Source organism: Girardinichthys multiradiatus, chromosome 10, assembly GCF_021462225.1.
Source record: "Girardinichthys multiradiatus isolate DD_20200921_A chromosome 10, DD_fGirMul_XY1, whole genome shotgun sequence".
Classification (NCBI taxonomy): domain Eukaryota; kingdom Metazoa; phylum Chordata; class Actinopteri; order Cyprinodontiformes; family Goodeidae; genus Girardinichthys; species Girardinichthys multiradiatus.
In genome coordinates this window covers 5,334,658-5,355,427 of record NC_061803.1, presented here as the reverse complement: position 1 = coordinate 5,355,427, position 20,770 = coordinate 5,334,658, and the positions used below count along the sequence as shown (strand labels likewise).

The 20,770-nt window shown below is 39.7% G+C and overlaps 1 protein-coding gene across 1 annotated transcript; it reads right to left on the bottom strand.

Annotated features, from left to right (window-relative positions):
* Nucleotides 1–5,317: 5,317 nt before the first annotated feature.
* rundc3ab (RUN domain containing 3Ab) lies at nucleotides 5,318–15,996 on the bottom strand. The gene is made up of 11 exons (XM_047377393.1): nucleotides 15,644–15,996; nucleotides 10,728–10,843; nucleotides 10,418–10,545; nucleotides 10,230–10,315; nucleotides 10,045–10,134; nucleotides 9,875–9,955; nucleotides 8,915–9,086; nucleotides 8,641–8,798; nucleotides 8,337–8,456; nucleotides 6,528–6,628; nucleotides 5,318–6,416 (listed from the first exon to the last, which is right to left on the bottom strand). The coding sequence occupies exons 1-11, from the start codon at nucleotides 15,748–15,750 to the stop codon at nucleotides 6,274–6,276; spliced, it is 1,302 nt and encodes a 433-aa protein (XP_047233349.1). The 5' UTR covers nucleotides 15,751–15,996; the 3' UTR covers nucleotides 5,318–6,273.
* Nucleotides 15,997–20,770: the final 4,774 nt, after the last annotated feature.

Here is a 20,770-nt window from a genome sequence, read left to right as displayed (position 1 = left end):
AAAAAGATAAAATGGAGAGAAATACATTGGTATCATCGTTTTTGCTAAAAGTATTTAGCAAACCAATTAGCCAATCCCAGATTGAAAGCAAAAGAGCAGAACCTCATATCTATATAATGTTGATTGATTTTGCTTCAACATGTTTCACTGACCAGGGACACTTACAAGAAACAGTTAAGATCCATTATTTGGCATGAAATGTGTTCATTTTCAAGGTCTAATTTCAAAATGTATTTTTTAAATACAGTTTATCCAAGTTGATTCTGCCACAGCAAATGTTACTCTCCCATATGATATGATTTCCAGGTTTATTAACTACCTCAGCAGTCTATTTGCATGTAAACATATAAAAAGTGGATAGCACACTGTCTTGCAGTTTGCAAATAACAGTTAAAGCTGCTCTGTTGGTCTACCAACTATGATTATGGGGTGAGTTCTTAAATGCAAGGGATAAATTCTGAAAGAGGACCTATAAATGCTTTACAATATTCCCAGGTAGCATCATGGTCCTCAAACTGTGGTACAAGTACAACTGGTGGTAAATGGGCTACCTTTTGTGGTATGAATATATTATAAACAAAAGGTTTGAGAACCAGTACTAGGACACAGGCTAGTATATATAAAACTACAAACATAAAACACAAGTATGTTTCTATCTTCTTTAGTCATTTGTTCCTTTTTTTCAATAAATAACTCCAAGCTGGATGAGTGTGTATGTGTGAGCACCATCTGGGTGGACTGCGAGGCTGCTTTGGGTGGTGTAAGTGTGTATTAGTGAGACAGCGTGCTTTGTGTGAGATAAATGTCCTGCCTTTGTGTGAAAGGGAGTGCCAGTGGTGGGGACAGGGGAAGAGGGCAAAAGATAACATGACACCGCTTTCACAGGCCGATCTTAGACCAGCGCAAACCCTCAAAGCGTCCCCTCTTCAAAACCCCACAAATACAAAAATGTGCCCCTCTCGAATGTATTCATACCCCTAATGCAGAGACAACATGCTTGCTTGTAGTACTCCCACAGCAGAAAGAGAGTGAAAGTGCTTTATCACCCAGGGATGAAGAGCCAAACCATGTGTTCGGCAGTGCGTTGCACCCAAGAATTGATGTCACTCAACCAAAGACACTGAGACAAAGCTCGATAACTAAACTCAAACTTATCACAAACCCACTGGCATCCATTTGTTTACAGCCAGGGAGCTAATTGGACAAAATGTCAATCAGTAATACATGCCATACATAAAGCATTTCTAACATTTACCAAAAGACCACCAGCTAATGTTTGCTTAGCTCTATTTGTCTGAGGTAATGAATAAATGAGTCTAACCTATAACCTCATGTGAACTATTTTAAGCTCATTTGAGGAGAGAAGATGTCATGCAAGACAAAGTTAGCTTGCAAAGGAAGCCGTGAAAACAAAATGGTGCGGGGGGAGGGGGGCTTGGTGGGTTTCTTAGTTTTACAGTAAATGACACTGATATCAGCAGATTCTGTGGTGTAGCTTCACACCAAACCCCAGCATGTGAGTTTCTTCTGGCGTTAAATCAACAGTAAACTATGTCAGTGCTGTGAAAAGGAAGTTTAATATAAAAGAAACTTGTAATTAAGATACTAATGAGCCCTAGAGTATTTAGTGTAATCTAGGTTAGCAACTGGCGTCATCTTAAGAGTTAAGATTTTTAGTCAAAATGAACATTTAAAAACATATTATAGTCATTCTGGGGGTCGCAACATCTTAGTGGATCACTCACCCATCCAAATCATTGAATTCAGGTGTTGCCATCACTGAGGTCCTCAGGTAAATGAAATCTAGCACCTAGGCAAGCACACTGCTTCGGTTAACATTTGTGAAAGAATGAATGTAGACTTATTGCACAAGTGGCATCCAATCCATACAACCATTTGTGCAATGACTCAAGTCGTGAAAGTTCTTCACTACTAAATGTTCCCCGGTCACCTGTTAGAGGCAGTAAAGCAAAGTGGAATGGTTTGGGATAGATAGCAACTCACCCATTAAGTAGTAGGGCACTTAAGATCACAGAGCAGGGTCAGCGTATGCTGAGGTGCAGAGTGCGCAGAGGTCACCGACCTTCTGCAGAATCTATGGGCACAGACCTCCAAACGTCAGGTGGCCTGCAGATTAGCTCAAGAACAGAGAGCTTCATGCAATGAGCTTCCATGGCCGACCAACTGCATCTAAGCCTTAAATCACCAGGCGCATTGCAGAATTTCTGTTGCAGCGGTTTACAGCACGTCACAACTGAATTCCAGAGCATATGAGATGTGTGACGAAGTGACGAATCACGCTTCTCTGTCGGCCAATCCAATGGATGAGTTTGGGTTTGGCAGATAAAAGGAGAGTGGTATTTGCACTGTGTTCAATGTAAAGTTTGCTGCAGATGTCTTGTAGGAGTTGGGTTCTTCCTGTTGGTTCCAGTCAATGGGTATTTTATGCTTCAGTATAGCAAAACATTTTGCATAATTCACTGCTACCAACTTTGTGGGAGCAGTTTGGGAATGGTCTCATCCTGATAAATCGTGACTGTGTGTTGTGGAAGAACATGGATAGCTTGCATAGATTCCTGACTTCAGCCTGATAGAACACCTTTGGGATGAATCAGAGTAGAGACTGTGAGCCAGGCCTTCTCATCCAACATCAGTGTCTGACCTCACAAATGAGCATTTGGAAGAATGAGACTAACTTAAGAGATGTTTTTTAATTTTTTACGCTATTTTTGTAACATTATCCAACAAATGCTGAGAATGCTGAAACTGGCAAAGCACTTAGTGTTTATCATTTTTATCGATGGCTATACATTTGTCTCCAATCCATCCAACAGCTTTAGAAATATCCCCATAACTGAGAGATGTAAAACTAAATGACACTGGAGTGCTTAACTTGGGAAATAACATGTTCACACCAGCAATTACTGTTTCCAAAAAAAGGCAGTTTTATTGCAGTTTTAAGTAACGCAATAATTTCCAGCTTTCAGCCACAATGCATTAGATTGTAATGTTGACGCAAGAAAAATCAGCATCCTCCATTTTTACTGCAACAAATGTTAAAGATGTATAAAAACGTTAAAATAAATCCATCTTTGATTGGAGCAGCATAATCTAAAACTGGAAAGATTGGAAAAATAATCTTTAATCTGAGTACAATTATTCAGTAGGGAAAATATTACATTACATTCTGGGGTACAATGTTATGCAACAGAGGCTCATTTTCTTTAAAACCACTGGAACTGTGATAATAACGGACCAATATTTATCTTGCCACCATGCATAGTGAGCAGGATGGTAAGGGGGTAAAAAAATCCTTAAAACTGACAGAGAACTGCAGCAAAGATTGCCATTTTGGGGTCAATTAGTCTCCATGACAACCAGCAGACACTTTATACATGCCAAATGGTTTGTTAGGTAAGCCTGCCAGGAAAAAAGCCTTTTCTGTCTAATCATCACTAACATGAACATGTGGAGTTTGGATAACACTAATTGGAACCATTTGCTTTGGTCAGATGAGCCAAAGATTTAGTTTAAAAAAAAATAAAACACTCCAGGTACTATGTAGAAAAGCAACTCAAACCCACGATTAAGCATGGTGGAGGCTCTGTGATGCAATGGGCCTGGGAATCTTGCTCGGATGAACTGTTTGAAATACTAGCACACTGAAAATTTGATCTTTTAGCTGAATTATGATGTCTACTTTTAAGGCTAGGCTTAAAACTTTCCTTTTTGATAAAGCTTATAGTTAGAGTGGCTTAGTTTACCAGGGAGGGAGCCTTCCTCCCTCCCTGTTGGATGTAGTAAGGGGGATTCAGGTTTAGCCTAAACCAGCTCAGTTATGGTTGAGGTTGCATTTCTGCTACCTGTATGACCCCTTCTCGTTTCCAATGGTTATAATCAGTCTGACAGAGGAAGGGATCCCAATCCTTGTGGTTTTTAGTATAACAATGACCATCAGTGGGACCCTTTGTGCGGTGCCTTGAAACGACATTGTTGTAAATAAGCGCCGTTTAACTAAATAATCTGAACTGAAACTATCTGTGTAGTTATGCTGCTATAGGCTTAGGCTGCTGGAGGACATAACGACCACTTTCACCCTCTTCACTACATTCTCACACTACTCTCCAATTTTGCATTATTTGCTGTTATTTCAGCTTTTAACATTGTTCTCTCTCTTTTCTCTTCCTAGAAGCTACACCTGGCCTGACTGTGTCTACCTGTGACACCTTTCTGGAGGGGGGCATCGTCCGAGCTTCTGCTGGCAACAACTTAATGCTCACCTTCTACTGATGCTCCACATAGCCCTGTCTTTTAGTGTTTAACCCTTTTTCTCTCCTAGACATGGCTACTGACTGAGCTTTTACTGTAACTAACTCTATGTGCTCTCTTTCAGACTCTAACCTTGAAAACTGGCTCAGAGTTTATCTGTTCTTTCTTTCTAGGTGAAACGACTAAAGGAGCTACATCCATTAACATTTACTTTTCCTTCCCATAGAAAGTACTTCTGGATCAGTGCTTCTTTGTTCTCTTTGTGTCTCTGCTCTGTTCTCTCAAACCCCTTCCTGTTAAAAGGGAGTTTTTCCTCTTCACTGTCGCTACATGCATGCTCAGTTTGAGGGATTGCTGCAAAGTCAACACCAGTGACTGTCCACTGTCTCTACATGCTCATCCGGGAGGAGTGAATGCTGCAAGTCACTGACTGGATGCAATCTGCTGGGTTTCCTCAGATAGAAAAACATTTTATCCAATTTGAATAAGTAACTGAATCTGACTGCACTGTTCAATGGTTAGGACTAATTGGAATGTATGAAGCTGACTGTTGTGAAGTGCCTTGAGACAACATGTGTTGTGAATTGGTGCTATATAAATAAAACTGAATTGAATTGAATTCAAAACATATGTGCAACTGAACAGAGAAAGGGCTCATTAAATATGAACCTTCTTCTCAGCCCCTAGACCCAAATCCTATAGAAAACCTGTGGTTGAACAGAAGAGTGCATAAGAGTTGACCAAAGACTCTGGAGGATGTAGAGAGATTGTGCAAACAGGAATGATCAAAGATCCCTCTCTGTGTATGTTTCAACTTTGTGAATTGGTACAAGTGAAGGCTACATGGTCTCTGTTTGTTGTTTGTTTGTTGTACAACTTATTAATGGCAGGAATAAGACTTTGCGAATTACCTTTGAACCAGTATACCCAGATGAAAAGTTAGATTTTTCTAATATTTGGCGAAAATTCATTGGCGAATATGCTTCAATTGGTTACTCTAAATTGTCCTTAGGTATGAGTGTGTGCGCAAGCATATAAAGACCATGGATTATGGATGATGCTACTGCAGTGAAAGACAAATTTATTTTGACCTTATTTTAAACGTCTTTACCAGGGCTTGCCAATCAGAATGGAGGGCGCCGTACATCATGAAACTAGTCTGGAAATTAAACAAAGACAACTACGAGGAAAACAAAGACACACATATAGACAGAGATGTGACAGATTCACTAGTTCTCATCTACTCAAACCATTTTACCAAGTGGCTAGAATAACACAATGAAAACATTCAACCTTCATAGTCCCAAAGCTCTTTGCCTTTGTATGCGATAGGTTTTATGTCTGTCCTTACAAAGTGGTGATACTGAGGCAGCCTCAAGTGTCCCATCACCTCCTAAAATCAGCATCTAACCTGGAGACTGACTGAACATGGCCTAAACTGTCATTTCCAGAATATTATGCACCTTCTCTGTTAAATTTTAAATAATCTTCACCATACACCACTTGGCACATTATAAAAAAGCCTAACCTTGCTCTAATCTCTTATGATAGTGTACCTTACTATGGTAAAATGCTGCTTATATATCCTAAAATGTTACAAAAGCTGAGCCAGTCAGCCTGTGTTAGGCAACAGAGAGAACGCACAGACAGACTGGTAAAGACACAGACTCACTGGACACAAACACAAGGATTGTGCGGTGATGACTGATGGTGATGTGGGACTTTATCTGCACAGAATGTAGCGTTGTGATGTAAGAGAGGTGAAGCGTAAACCAGCTCTCAAATACAGAGGAGCTGAAGACAGATGCAGTACAGCAGCTGTTTCTGCATCAATATAGGAAAGTCCAGGACAGGCAGGGTCCTCCGTCACATGAGTTCAATTCAAGAGAGAGACAGGCTCAGAGTGTAAAGTTAAAGGATCTCATGAAAATACACATCAGTTGGGAACAGTCACTTTGTTTTAAAGTCAAATTGTCTGCTTTTACAGTGAGTCGTTGGCGCCCCCTAGCTGGGAGAGAGAGCAGGGCTGTTCTCGGTGCTGATGTTGACCAGGCACTCACTTGATTTGAGACTAGCCAGAGATTTCGAGCTTGGAAGAGAAGCCAAAGACCCACACAGGCCCATCATGGAGGGGGTGTAGTCCTTTGCTAGAAGGTTATGAGGCACAAAAACAGCCATTTCAAATCTTTAGGGTAATTATCCATTTACAGTTTCAAAAGTAAACAGTTGAGGTGCTGCCAGTGTGGCTGAAGCGTCACCTGTGCACCAGGCTCCTCCATTCTGTTTGCCCTCGATCCTTTGGTAGTCCGAATCCAGGCTGACCTCCACTGACAGTAGCTCTGTGCTCGGGAAACTCCTCCTACAGGTCAGCAAGAGGACAAGAGAGGATGACATTCAGCAGCAGGCCTCAAGGCAGGCCTAAAATCACATTCATTTGAATTAATTGACTGACAAATTGAAAGCACTCAATAATCCTGTTCGCAGTGTGTTCTGTTTCTGTTTTCAGCATGTGCCAGTAGATTTCATTTAAAAAAATGAGTGAACCCTCTACATTTAAAGGCACCCTTGGTAATGATGTATAAAAAGGGAGTAAAAATCATGTGTAATTAAAACAGCAGAATCTCAAAACAAAAAATAAAAAAAAAATACAACCTTTAATTTGAGTATATTAATCAGTTCCAGTGGAGAAAAAAAAACCCTTGTAAAATGATGCCACCTCTAACAACTCCTATAATACAAGTCCTTCTCAATGTAGTGTTCTGATCAAAGGGTCTAGAAATGTTTAAATCATCATTTATGACTTCCTGTTTCCCTGGAACATAAAAAACATGACAAAAATAAAAACAAGAGAAAATAAAAACAGAAAAAGAAAGGGAGAAAACATTTAAAAAGTGAATGTGACAAAAATATCAATTTTTCTTAGCCATTCTTCAATATAAGAAAGACAAGAGAACATGCCATTTAAGTATGCTACTGGAATAAACAGTAATTTTAAATTGGAACTCAACCCCATGTAAAAGAATAACTGCCCCCAGAGAAATTTGGAAAAATGCCCCCAAAGTGGGCGGTGCCAATTGTGAGGATGAGCGGAGGGGGTTAAGCGGGAGTGAGCGAAGCTGGTAGTTTCGCCGTGGGCAGATCGTTAAAAGCGAAGGAGTTTTCACTCCTCTCATCATCGGAGGTTGAGGGAAGCTTTATGGAGCCCAGCGGGCCTGACCCTTAGCAGTTGGAGCCGCTGTCTCAAGACACTGACTCGCCAATGTCCTCAAAGCTGGCGCTGCCAAGTCAGTGGAGAAGCAATTCCAACACCTGACTCGCTAAGGGGCGTGTGTCTGAGTGAGATGGGTTTATTCCTGAACATGGAGACAGTGATGTAGACATGTACCAAGATGTACCGTTTAAACCAATAGTAAAATTCAACTGCAGTAACCACCTTTCAACCCAAAGAGGGCAGCACTAAGACAGTTTTAGGACAAATATTGCAAAATTAAACAAGTTGACATTGAATTAAAAAAGATAGCACCCAGTTTAAACAGTTTATCTGCAAAAAAAGTTGATTTGGGGTTTAATTTTTAGCTTTTTTGCACATTGTTACCAGAGGTCCCAATAATTGTGGGGGACACTATAGTATCAACAAAAAACCATAACAATAAATAGAAAGTTATTTTTGAAAAATATGAATGAATGACAACAAACTAGAACTTTTTACCTAAACTAATTTTTAAACTATAAATGTTTGGTACTGAATGTACCAAACATTCAGTTGTCAGTGCAAGCATTAAAAATAAATCTGATTCTCTATGATGGACAATTATATGATGTATTTTTAACCAAACGAAGCTATATTATAAATATAGATTTTTTCCGCTGTTGATTATAAACAGGCTAACGTGAGTTTTGCATTATTTAAGGTTTAACTAATATTGTTTACTGTGCACATTTCATTATATTGTGTCCAATTACAGGGTTTTCAAATCTCAGTGAAAGAAAGATTGTTGTTCATAAAAAGCAATGAATTCACATTGTTGTATTTAGGTCGAGTTTCACCACGAGGCAGTCAGTCAAACCTGCGGAACAGCTTAATGTCGTCTTGGATGTTGTACGGCTCGAGGGTCGGCCACTGGTTGATGAGGGGGATCGACAGGTCTTTGGCCAGGTGGTTTGAATCACATGGAATCAAGCTTGTCCTAATGCACGCGTGGGTAAAACATATGGTAAATATAATGGGTTTTTTTCTTCCAGAAACTACAATGGAAAAAAACAACATTAACTCTCTTAAACAAAGCTACATGAGGAGCTACAGTTCTTATGTATTCTGCCATGAAAAACATGGTCGAAACTTGATTAAGAGCTTATGTTTAACACACTCACATTTGTTCCTGAAGCTCCAGGATAACAGCCTCCAGATCATTTTTTTCCTGTTGGCTCTGGCTCTTTGCTTCCTCCAGCTGGGCCTTCAGCTTTTTGTTCTCTGTCTCTGTATTCTTCAACTGGGACTCACGCAAGCGCACAAGCTCCTCCAGGTACCCCTGACAATGCATTTACAAATATTTGTTTGTTGTTGCAAAAAGTACACCGGCGCATACATTGTAAAGTGCTTTAAAAGGTCACATTTGTGATCAAGCACAGATAAATGTCTGAACACCTTCTGGGCGTTGACGATCTTGAACCTCTGCTCCATTTTGCGGCACTTTGTGGTCCAGCTCTCATCATCAGTAACCAGGGGGACGTAAGGGTGTTCAGGGACACTGTCATCACTGGTGCTGCTGTCAACACTCCGTCGATCATCATCGTCATCATCACTCAAGTGTTCATAGCTGAACAGAAAGCAGCCACTGTTTATTAACTCTAGACAAGGTTCCTACACATTCTCATGTAAAAAGTCCAGATTTTCCTTGGTGTTCATTATCCTTTTGAGACACACAGTTGAATGGATGGATGGATGAATGGATGGAAGGAAGGATGGATGGATGGAAGGAAGGAAGGATGGAAGGATGGATAGATGGATGGATGGATGGATGGATGGAAGGAAGGATGGATGGAAGGAAGGAAGGATGGAAGGAAGGATGGATGGATGGATGGATGGATGGATGGATGGATGGATGGAAGGAAGGAAGGATGGAAGGAAGGATGGATGGATGGATGGCTGATAGACACACCATTGGATGGATGGATGGATGGATGGATGGATGATAGACACACCATTGGATGGATGGATGAATGGAAGGAAGGAAGGATGGATGGATGGATGGCTGATAGACACACCATTGGATGGATGGATGGATGGATGGATGGATGGATGGGTGGATGGATGGAAGGATGGAAGGATGGCTGATAGACACACCATTGGATGGATGGATGGATGATAGACACACCATTGGATGGATGGATGGATGATAGACACACCATTGGATGGATGGATGGATCGAATGCTTTATGTTGTTTTATATTAGTATTTTCTGGAAAATATTAATTCCAGACATTCCCAGCCTGTGTGGGAATCCTGGATTGCCTAATGCTTAAAGTGGGTTTCTGAAGTGTCGAAACATTAAACATTCCCTGTGCCTTTTCAAAACAATTTTATCTGCTGTATTACCGTGGTTACCTTTGTGTAAATTTCAAATATGGAGTGTAGTCAATCACTGCTGGAGATTTCCCATCCAGGGACTCTCCTTTGAGGCAGAAACTGTGGGAAGGAAACCATCCGATATTAAGACCATAAATTACCTAACTAAAAACAATCCTCTCAGTGCAAAGGTTAAGCCCCCCTCTTACCTAAAATCTATGGCTCCCAGACCTATGAGCATCCCAGTTAGCACTGTGGACTCTTCTCTTAGCATTATGGCTCCTTCTGAATAGAACCTCCTGAAGCACAAAAACAAGAACAGCTATGAAGGAACATATTCATCTAGGGCGGAGTGTAATACTGTTGTCAGAGTGGGTGTGTTGGAGTTTCTGACCTGGTTGTCCTGCTGTCGCGTAAAGCAGTAGCGATGTACTCAGACAACCTCTTCTCCATGAGGGCAACTCTCATCCAGGCTCGACCCTGAAAAATATTCTCAAATGTTAATAAGGTCTATGCCTTGTTATATAGGAATAAAGGAATAGGAATAAAAAACAGCTAGGTTTTTATGACTATGTGGCTCACCTTTGCTCGAGATGTGTTGATGTTTTCCATGCTCTCAATGCTGCTGATGCAGCTGTTGGGGACTTTAGCACATGCCAAGCGGATATAGTCCCAATAACTCCTCTGACCATCAAACCAGCTACTAGAGCCTAGAAAAAAAAAACATTTTAAATCATATTTACTCAAAAACAATAGAAACCAAAAACCAGTTAAATTTGTACTCATGCAGATCAATGAATCCCAATAAGTTAATGATCGTCAGTATCTTACTTATTTCGTCTAACTTTTGTTCTTTAACCTAAAGCTGAGGTGTGACCCACTGGTTTCTTACCTTTAAAACGGTGACTAAGGATGTGTTCAAGGACTGCTGCAAAATTAATGAACTCTTCAGATGAATCATCGATGGGCTCGGCTGTGTATTTCTCTAACAGCGTCTTAATGGAAAACCTGCAGGTGGTAGAAATAAAAAGGAAGCGGGAATAAGGTTGAAATGGAAATACATTTCCCAGCAGGAAAGTTATGAGACTAACAAACAATAATCATAATATGATTGTAATATATTGGGAAAATATGACAATGTGACGTATAATTGTGACAAACACATTTTTCAATTTCTACAATTTTTCTTTTCAATCATAGCAGCGTCACAATCACTTTCCAGCTGAAGCCAGATATTTACATTCACTGTATTAAAAATATAACATTTCCTTTTTCTGTCAGTTAGCATTCCCAAAATTAGATCTACAGTACTGTTGCCAAATGACAGAATAATGAGAGAAATTAGTGTTTATTACGTTCTTCTGGAGAAAGCATTCGACTGTGTCCCTCGTGATGCCCTGTGGGGGGTGCTCCAGGAGTATGGAATCGGGGGCCCTTTATTAGGGGCCATCCGGTCCCTGTATGAGCGGAGCAGGAGTTTGGTTCGCATTGCCGGCACTAAGTCGGACCTGTTCCCAGTGCATGTTGGACTCCGGCAGGGCTGTCCTTTGTCACCGGTCCTGTTCATAACTTTTATGGACAGGATTTCTAGACGCAGCCAAGGGCCGGAGGGGGTCTGGTTTGGGGACCAGTGGATTTCGTCTCTTCTTTTTGCGGATGACGTGGTTCTGCTGGCCCCCTCTAGCCAAGACCTACAGCATGCGCTGTGGCGGTTCGCAGCTGAGTGCGAAGCGGCTGGGATGAGGATCAGCTCCTCCAAGTCCGAGGCCATGGTTCTCGACCGGAAAAGGGTGGCTTGTCCTCTTCAGGTTGGAGGGGAGTTCCTGCCTCAAGTGGAGGAGTTTAAGTATCTCGGGGTCTTGTTCACGAGTGAGGGAAGAATGGAGCGGGAGATTGACAAACGGATCGGTGCGGCTGCCCCAGTAAGGGGGGCGCTGTGCCGGTCCGTTGTGGTGAAGAGAGAGCAGAGCCGAAAAGCAAAGCTCTCAATTTACCGGTCGGTCTACGTTCCTACCCTCACCTATGGCCATAAACTTTGGGTCATGACCGAAAGAACGAGATCCCGGATACAAGCGGCTGAAATGAGCTTCCTCCGTAGGGTGGCCGGGCACTCCCTTAGAGATAGGGTGAGGAGCTCGGCCATCCGGGAGGGGCTCGGAGTAGAGCCGCTGCTCCTCCACATCGAGAGGAGCCAGTTGAGGTGGCTCGGGCATCTATACCAGATGCCTCCTGGACGCCTTCCTCGGGAGGTGTTCCAGGCACGTCCCACCAGGAGGAGGCCCAGGGGACGGCCCAGGACACGCTGGAGGGACTATGTCTCTCCGCTGGCCTGGGAACACCTTGGGCTCCCCTCGGAGGAGCTGGAGGAGGTGTCTGGAGAGAGGGACGCTTGAGGAAGGAAAACCCAAAACGTCTGACCAAAGTACAACAGTTCAAAAGAAAATCCCACCCAGTACTAAGAAAATATATGTAAACATCTGAAAAAAGTTAAAATGATCGCTACAAAAGAAATCTCCAGCTAATTATACTTACATTTAAGCTAACTGACCTAAAGCAGGCAACATTTAGTCTGATTTAATATCAGAACGTTTATGGTTCTTTTTAAACAGCCTATGTAAACATCTGGTTTCAATTGGATTTCAGGTGTGTGCATAAAGGGCAATGAAAGTCTATCCCAGCTGCCAAAAATATTAAAGGCAAGCAGATTCCTAATGCTTGACACCTGATATAACGTCCTACCAATTTTGCATATAGGCCATCATTTGTGATGTTGCACAATGATATTCCGATGATTATTGCAATTTGGTGCTCACATTCAAAACATTTTAATTTCTATTTGATTTTTAGAAGGCACATTTGTGTCTAGCTGGAAAAAATGTGTTTATTGATACAATGGATTTAGTGAAATGATATCATACTCCATATTGTTATAGTCCTAATACTGAATTACTACTAAGAGCATCACTGTTAGAGCTGTGTTGATGCATCTTCCTTTCTGTAATCAGGCCTGATGTCATCCACTTACTATGAAGAAAACCTCGTCATGCAGACTTTCAGGAAGCTCAATCAACTCCGTTTACTTAAGAGCTTTACTGGCTCTGTTCAAATGTTTCTATGACATCTGTGTAGCTTTTAATGGTTGATGCTTGGAAAAAGATTTTAACCCGAATTTGTTCTCTAAAAATGTCTCCCCCCAAATCTACGAATGCCTACTATGCTTGTAGCTCACTTGCAGGGATACGGTCTCAATAAACAGGGACTACATAGACAAATAACATTCAGCAGAGGAAGATCTAATAAACTTTAGTAAAATTGATCTGTGTTAGTCTATAAATGCATGACTTTGAAGCACAGAGTCTGTCCGTTTAAATGGTTTGTACACATATACAAGACAACGGTAGACACTGAAGCGACTTCACCCTCCATTGTTCTAAAGACAACAATGCCTCATTTAGGCTGGACTGGACAATAACTGGCCGACTGTCCTCAAAGTGAGCACAATAGCAGTGCATTCCCAGTAGTACGGAAAGCAGGCCGGGATGGCAGGACGGAGTAGTTGTATGTCTAACTGTGTGCAGAGATCTAAAATGAGTCCACATCTTTCTAAAAAGGGGTATTTGACTGGAGTCTACGTGTTAAGTCTGTGGATATCATCTTACATCGGATCCTTAGCTGTCATACAGCTTGTGACGAGGCTGTGAATGAAGACAACAAATAATTTCCACCTCCATTCAGTTTTTTTCACTGGCGAGGCAAAAGTAACTCTGGGCTTTTATTATTGTCCACAAGTGTCTTAAGAGGTAGATAATGACCCCCACACTGTGAAGTTTTGGTAAAGTTTTCCTCCGGAACAATTGTGTCTTTGCAAAGACTAATGTTTTGCTCACACAATAAGATTTATTACCTCTGCCAAGGAGGTTATATTTTTCTCTGCGTTTGCCTGTCCGTCTGTTTGCAAAATATCAGATGGGTGACATTTTTTGACAAGATGCATATTGAGATAAGGAGCAGGTGATCAGATTTTGTAGGTGATGCGTAGCACCATCTGGGTCCTGGATATTTTTGAAAGATTCTTTCTCATTGCCAGACAATTCCCGTATGGTTCCTCACCCTTTCAGCAGCTGACATGCTGAGGCCTTGGTGGAGGTCTGCTCCCTCTGGGTACTCTTCTAGTTTTGCTTAATGGGTTTTTTGGGTTATGTTTTGGTTATACGAAATCCTTAGGAAAACATCACAACTGGCATGAAACATTTTAAACAGTTAAGTTTGTGCACTAGTCAACCACTGTGCACATTTAAGGACCACTTCTAAACCATTTGGCAGATTTTATGTTAACCAGATACCATGGGAAATCCTAACTATTACAGCATATTTTAAAAACTACATGTCAACTACTCTACTAGTTCTGCAAATAATTTTGCAATGATGCAAAGACCTAGCTGGACAAAAGCCACACAACTACAAAGTGGTACTACTCAGAATGATATCTGAATCAATCTAGTGTGAGAAAATGAGAGCTGATAAATGATATCCGATAAATGAGAAAATTACTTGCCGTACACACACTGACAAAACTAAATGGGGTACAAAGCTCATGATGCAACCACAGGAGGTCTCCCTTCTCAGTATCAAGTATCTTATGTATACTGATATGTTCCAATGACAAGGTAGGGATGGTTTTCACTGGATAGAGGGATTTAACTGGTGTAGAACATGGATGGATTGATGGATGGATGGATGGATGGATGGATGGATGGATGGATGTGCAGTGCCAGTGAACATCCTGTGTGAAACATGTACTGAAAACAGAAATATGAAGCATCACTTGTAAACATAACTAGGGTTTAAACAATTTGCAAGTGGCATAGTTTTAGCTTCACATGGTTCAAATTCTGTAAAAAAAAACAAAAAAAAAAACACCTTTTGCGATTATTAATCAGTTAATAAAAAAAAAATACTCAAAACATTAACCAATTAGCAAAATAATATTTAGTTGCAGCCTGAGACATAACTGCCTAATGGAAAAGTAAGGCTTTGTAAAGCAGCTTTCATTCAAACTGCTATCATGTTTTTTGCTTTATTACACCTCTTTACTTTTATGTCATACGGTAACTCTGACTGGAAATGTCGTCTCGGGATGTGGAAGATCATTGATGGCATCCAGCCTCCTATCGCAACAGTTAGAGGCCTCTCTGATGACATTTTATAAGTTCATAAAATAGCAATTGCATGAGATGCTATAATGTTTAAATGTTGGTGTTGTAATCAGACAATAAAAATCCACTTTGGACTTGCCCCCTCCCAGACAAGCCCTTTCCCTTTAAGAGCCTCAACACCGAGACAACTAATCTTCTCTTTAACCTTATGTTGTACACATAAAAATACTAATAATAATTCAAATGAAACATAAAACAACAGCTGAAGTACGAATATGTGAATCTCTGGTAAAATCAAAGCCTTAGCAGTAGACATAAACCAGCAAATATGTCCGCTTTCCTCCCTTAAGAGCTTGTTATGCAGAATGCATAACATAAACATACAGTTAGTTTTTCCCGAACTTTATTATCAGAAGGTTGTAAAACAGGCTTCATTCAGGCCCGTCATTCAAAACGTGGATGCAAACGAATCACGCTGAAGTTTGGATATTTGGTTTAATTTATTATAAAGTCATCAAGATGCCAGGTTTTGAAATAGAAAAGATAGTATGTAGGAAAAGACGATTACCACAATAAATATTAAAGAAAAATGAGCGTTTAAAGTCTCCACTCATGATTCAGACAGCATATCTAATCAAAACCCGAGCCTGACCTGCAGACAGTGAGGAGGTTTTTCCTCTCCACTGCTACGTTTCGAGCCGACGCTCTCTTCGACACTTCTCCCATAGCCATCGCTGCCTGCACATAGCCGGGCTCCATGGAATGAAAGGACCCCTCCCTGTCGGCCGTGGGTCCTCCACAGTCACTTCTGGCTGAGGAGGAGGAGGATGCTGAGAGTCTGCTTCATCACATTCGCCGACTGTCTTCCTATTATACAGCAGGAATGAGTTTGAAACCTGAAGGGCGTCTGTTCATCAGATGTTCTGTGTTTATTATTATTATTCCTGCTTTTAGAGGACTGAGCATCATCTGTGTCCTCTCGCGATTTCTCCACCTGCTGTGTGACCTCATCGTGACGTAAGCGGCATGCGTCATCTTTGATCATACAGACCGGCAAGTCGGACCAGCTCAGGGCGTCCAGTGACTCCTGGATTAAAGCTTTATGAGCGGTTTCTGCCTCCCAAATTTGTCTTTTTTATTTTATAGTAGGAGTCCTTTTAAGTCTTGAAAAGCTCTGGAAATATATTTGATTTGATGTAATATTTAAAAAACCGGAAAATAGTGTGGAAGATGTTTGAGTTTGCAGACGTTGTTCCTTGTTTCATTATGTTACTTACATATCTTAACATAAACAGCTTATTACAGTAATTCATTTAAAGATTTCACTATTTATACTTAATTAGCCTCCAGAATCTTTATTACGTCTGTATTATTTTCAACAGAAACTAGTTATGTCCTCTAATCCGACAACTGGCTATTGATAGTGTCTTCACAGTTTATAAACTCGCTGTGGTTTAAATTCTAAACAAACCATTCACTTTCCTAGTTTCTGAATCTTTACAAATCAGACAAACAATTACAGATCAGAAACTGTTATTTAAAATGTATTTTTATGTAGGATCCAGATTTTTCTAAAATAGAGCGGATCTAAGTTTGGACAGGTGTAAAAAAGAAACAGTAAAATAGCCCTTCAACCTTTGCTGTGTCATGGTTTGTTGGAAAATACATATAATACATGTTTGGTATAAAAATGTAAATGCTATGAAATTCTGAAATAGAAATAATGTGGGAACATTGCTATTAACTTCAAAAGTTCAATGATTCATTTGTATAAATATTCTCACACATATTCTGCTGCAGACTATAAAATAAACTACTGCTATGTAGAGATGTGTGAAAGGCGTTTAGCTTGCTGGTGGCAGAGCACGGACAACTGAAGTGTTTAAATGCCACATTATGTTATGATTTTTGTCCCATTAATCAGATTAGTTGTGGGATTGTTGTGTTTCTTTCTGTCTTGATTTAGAGAACTATATCTAGTCTTTTTGTTTTGTATCATATTGTATTTGTTTATTTTTATTATTAATTTCCATTGCATTATTTGGCATCTGTTATCAAGGGATTTTAGCTTTTATATTTCTTTGTTCGTTTGTTGTTTTTTTGCAGTTGCTTCCAATTGACTTCAGTCATGTTTTATTTTTTATCTGTTCTGTAACTTCAGTGATTTAGCCATCTGTTTGGTAAAATGTACACTCCACAGATTTGTATCTGTGCCTTAAACTAGAGAAAAATAAGCTGTCCATGTATGGAGTGAGATTCCTGTGAAAACTGCTGTCATATTTTGGGTAGAATAGGGTCAGGTGACATGTAAAATAAAAGCTTGTAATGAAAAACAAAGGCCAAGAACCAAAAAGCAACAGAAAAACAGGATGCAGGCGAGAAGCACAAGGAACAAAAACTCTCCCAACAACCAGGAGGATCTGGAAAGGAATGAATGAATGTGGGAAGTATATTTACTAGGGAAGGTGCAGCTGTGACAAATGGTATGTTATCCAGACAATACAAAACAGGAGCTTTAAAAAAAAAAAAAAACATCAAATTAAACCGGCAATCAGAACATAAACCAAACTGAAAAATCCACAATTTCTGAAAGAAGCAAATTTCCATAATCTAAATTTTAGAGAAATGCTGTCATGAATGAAGTAAATATTTGATTTACCCTTGCCCACAGCATCCAATGTAATTTTCTGTTTGTGGGTAATTAAAGATGCAAAGCTTTAAAACCAGAGAGCAAGTGTAAAACCCTCTCTAGCAGCATGGTGCCACAGTTGTTAGAACCGTTGCCTAGCAATAAGAAGGTCCACTTTCAAATCTCAGCCAGCGGCCTTTCTGCTTGCTATGTAGGCGCATGGGTTTTCTCCGGGTACTCCAGCTTCCTCCCACCACCCATAAACAAACATTTGCTTAATCGACCTCTAAAACCCGTAGGTCCGAGCGCGTGTGTGTGTAGTTGTCTATCCTCTGTTTATTCTTAAGTCATGTTTATTTTTTTAACCACCACTATAGATCATTGTGTTCTTGTCGTACAACATTTTATTAAAAATATTACAGAAGAATCTGGTTTAAGGAAAAATAAATATTTCATGTATGCAGCCTAAGAATTTCTGTGTGCTCTGTAGAATTTGTTATGTTGGTAAAACATGTAGCTACTATGATGCTTCAGTGATTCAAGTGTTATTGCTAAATATATAATCAGGCTGGTTTCCCCTTGAAACAGAACCTACACCAGAATAACACAAACATGTGTCTGCTCTGTTGCTCCAGACATTATGATTACATGTTATTTGTCTGAAAGAAGGTTTCCATCACAAAAAGGATGACGACTTGATAACTGCCACCACAATCAGCCTGTTGGCTTATTTCCTTCTTCTTCCTTCTCATTAAATGACAATAAATGCTCATACATGTGGCTGTAGTTTCACATTTCTCATAAATGCACTTTCCTTCATTCCCATTCCTCTCCACTGAGCTGACAGAGGGATGTCACCAAGTCTTTGGTGTGTCTTACAGGAGCCTTGTGGTCTTTTTAGTATTAGTCTAGGAATAATCAGTCATATGCACCCTTCTCTACTGATTGTCTGATTTCTTTGTGGGCTTTTCTCACATCCTATCTACTGATGACATTAACCCACACAATTTTTTCAGCAGTCATTTGGTGATAGGTGAGGTGCACCATAGTCCATCACAGCTCAACAGAGACACACAGAACATATAAAAAAAAACATACACACTCATGGGCACTTTTAGAGTAATGAATTAACCTAATAGAGGGTAGAAGGCGTAGTACCCAAAGAGGACCCACACACGCAGAGACAACAGGCATACTCCATCTTGCTGCAAGGTAACTGTGCCAACAAGTATCTATATACCAAAACACAAATATATAGGAAAAACAGCATTGAAAACAGATTTTGATTGAAAACTATGTTCTGCCTGTATGAATTTAAACTGCAATATTGAACAAATTGCTTCTTTTAGAAATAAGGACAGCTGCTCTATATTAATGTGATTTTAAGTTTTTCAAAAAAGTAAGATTTCAAAAATGATTCTTGAAGTAAAATCAATAAGAACATGTTGTGATTATTAATCAGAGAATATAAAATATTCAATCAAATAATATTTTGGTCTGTTCAGGGTTGTCCTGTGAATACCAGCCCAGTAAGGCGATGGTATTAGGACAGAATAGAAAGGTGTGAGACGAGCTCTGACATCATTGAACAGCATAAACTCTGCACACATTGAATGAATTCACACAATTTCTTAAAACACAATTTATTAACAAAAATAAGTCAACTCAAAGTCAAACATATTTCAATCAACAAACTCTTTACTATGCTAAAATAATCCAACTAAACTATCAAGCAGAATTAAAGAATAATGAAGACTAATGGGCTATGTACAATATAAACAAGTTGATTAAAGATGATTGATAATTATGACCAAAAGAGTGATGCAACATTACCATGCAAACTTTATGTTTGGGAACCAAGGATTATCTTGAAGAATCTGGAAATGAAGTTAAGTTATTCTTGGAACCAACTTAGGAAATAATCAGCAACATTTAGACAACCCTTCACAATGCAAGATCAGATAAAACATTATTTTAATAAAATAATGTTTTAAGAATGATCTGCTGAATAAAACCAACCTTCTGGATGACTATTTCTCAACGGTGTCCAATTAGCTGCCTTAATCTTTTAAAATAATATTTGAAGAAATATTATTATGGGAGTATTTTGGAAAAGAGCCAAATCTTTCTGGAGAAATGGGGCTTAATGGTGTTTACTTATTTATCAAATTTAGTAAAATAATGTTTAGGGACTATTATTCACTAGCTTGAAAACCAACAACCTTTCTGTTGAATAGTCTTTAGTAGCAGCACGTGTTACCGGTTAGCCGTTGAGCTAACAAAAGTAGCTAATAGCTTAGCACCAGAATACACACAAAAGAGTTCGTCCCGGAGTTTAATGTTGAAATCCATGGCAGGGTCCCAACACATGTTGACCATTCACAAGAAATGAAATGAAACTATTTGATTTATTGTCAAAATGTGTGACTGTATGGAGCCGGAGTGCAGAAAAATGCTAGGCAGCAGCATAATAAGTTTCAAAATAACAAGACTTTAATTACAAAAAGATAAACTTACAGGATTCTCCCAACGGTTCAAACAATGACAGGGAACACGAATCATCAGGGAAGCAAACAGGGGGACCGAGCCAGGAACAACGACAATAACCAAACATATATACTGAGGGAGAGAGGAGAGAGAATTAAAAACGGGTGACAGGTAATCAGATTAAATAACTAACAGGTGTGGAACCGGGTATGCAAGGGAACTGAGATAAATTGACTGATAGCAACAACAGAGACTGGCTGCTGAGGGAGAAAAACCAACATGAAGACAGGAACTTAAAAAACAATGCAAAGTAACAAAACCCGGGGAACACAGATAATAAATGAACTAAAATGAACACAAGAAGCTAGAAGGTAATAACCAACAGACTTAAACAGCAAAATACCCATAAACGAAAAAGGTAAACAAAAGAAACACTCCAAAAAGGCAGAGCATGACATTTATAGTTTATTCATAAATACAACATATTCCAAACACACCAAAGAGAAATCCTGTAAAGCATTACAGACTCAAGACTTCACCCTGACGTCCAATGATTTCAATACTTTCCAAAAGTATTCACATCCCCTGAACCTTTCCACATTTTGTCATATTAAAACCACAGATCTCAAAGTTTTTACTGGAATTTCACGTGTTTTATGTGTT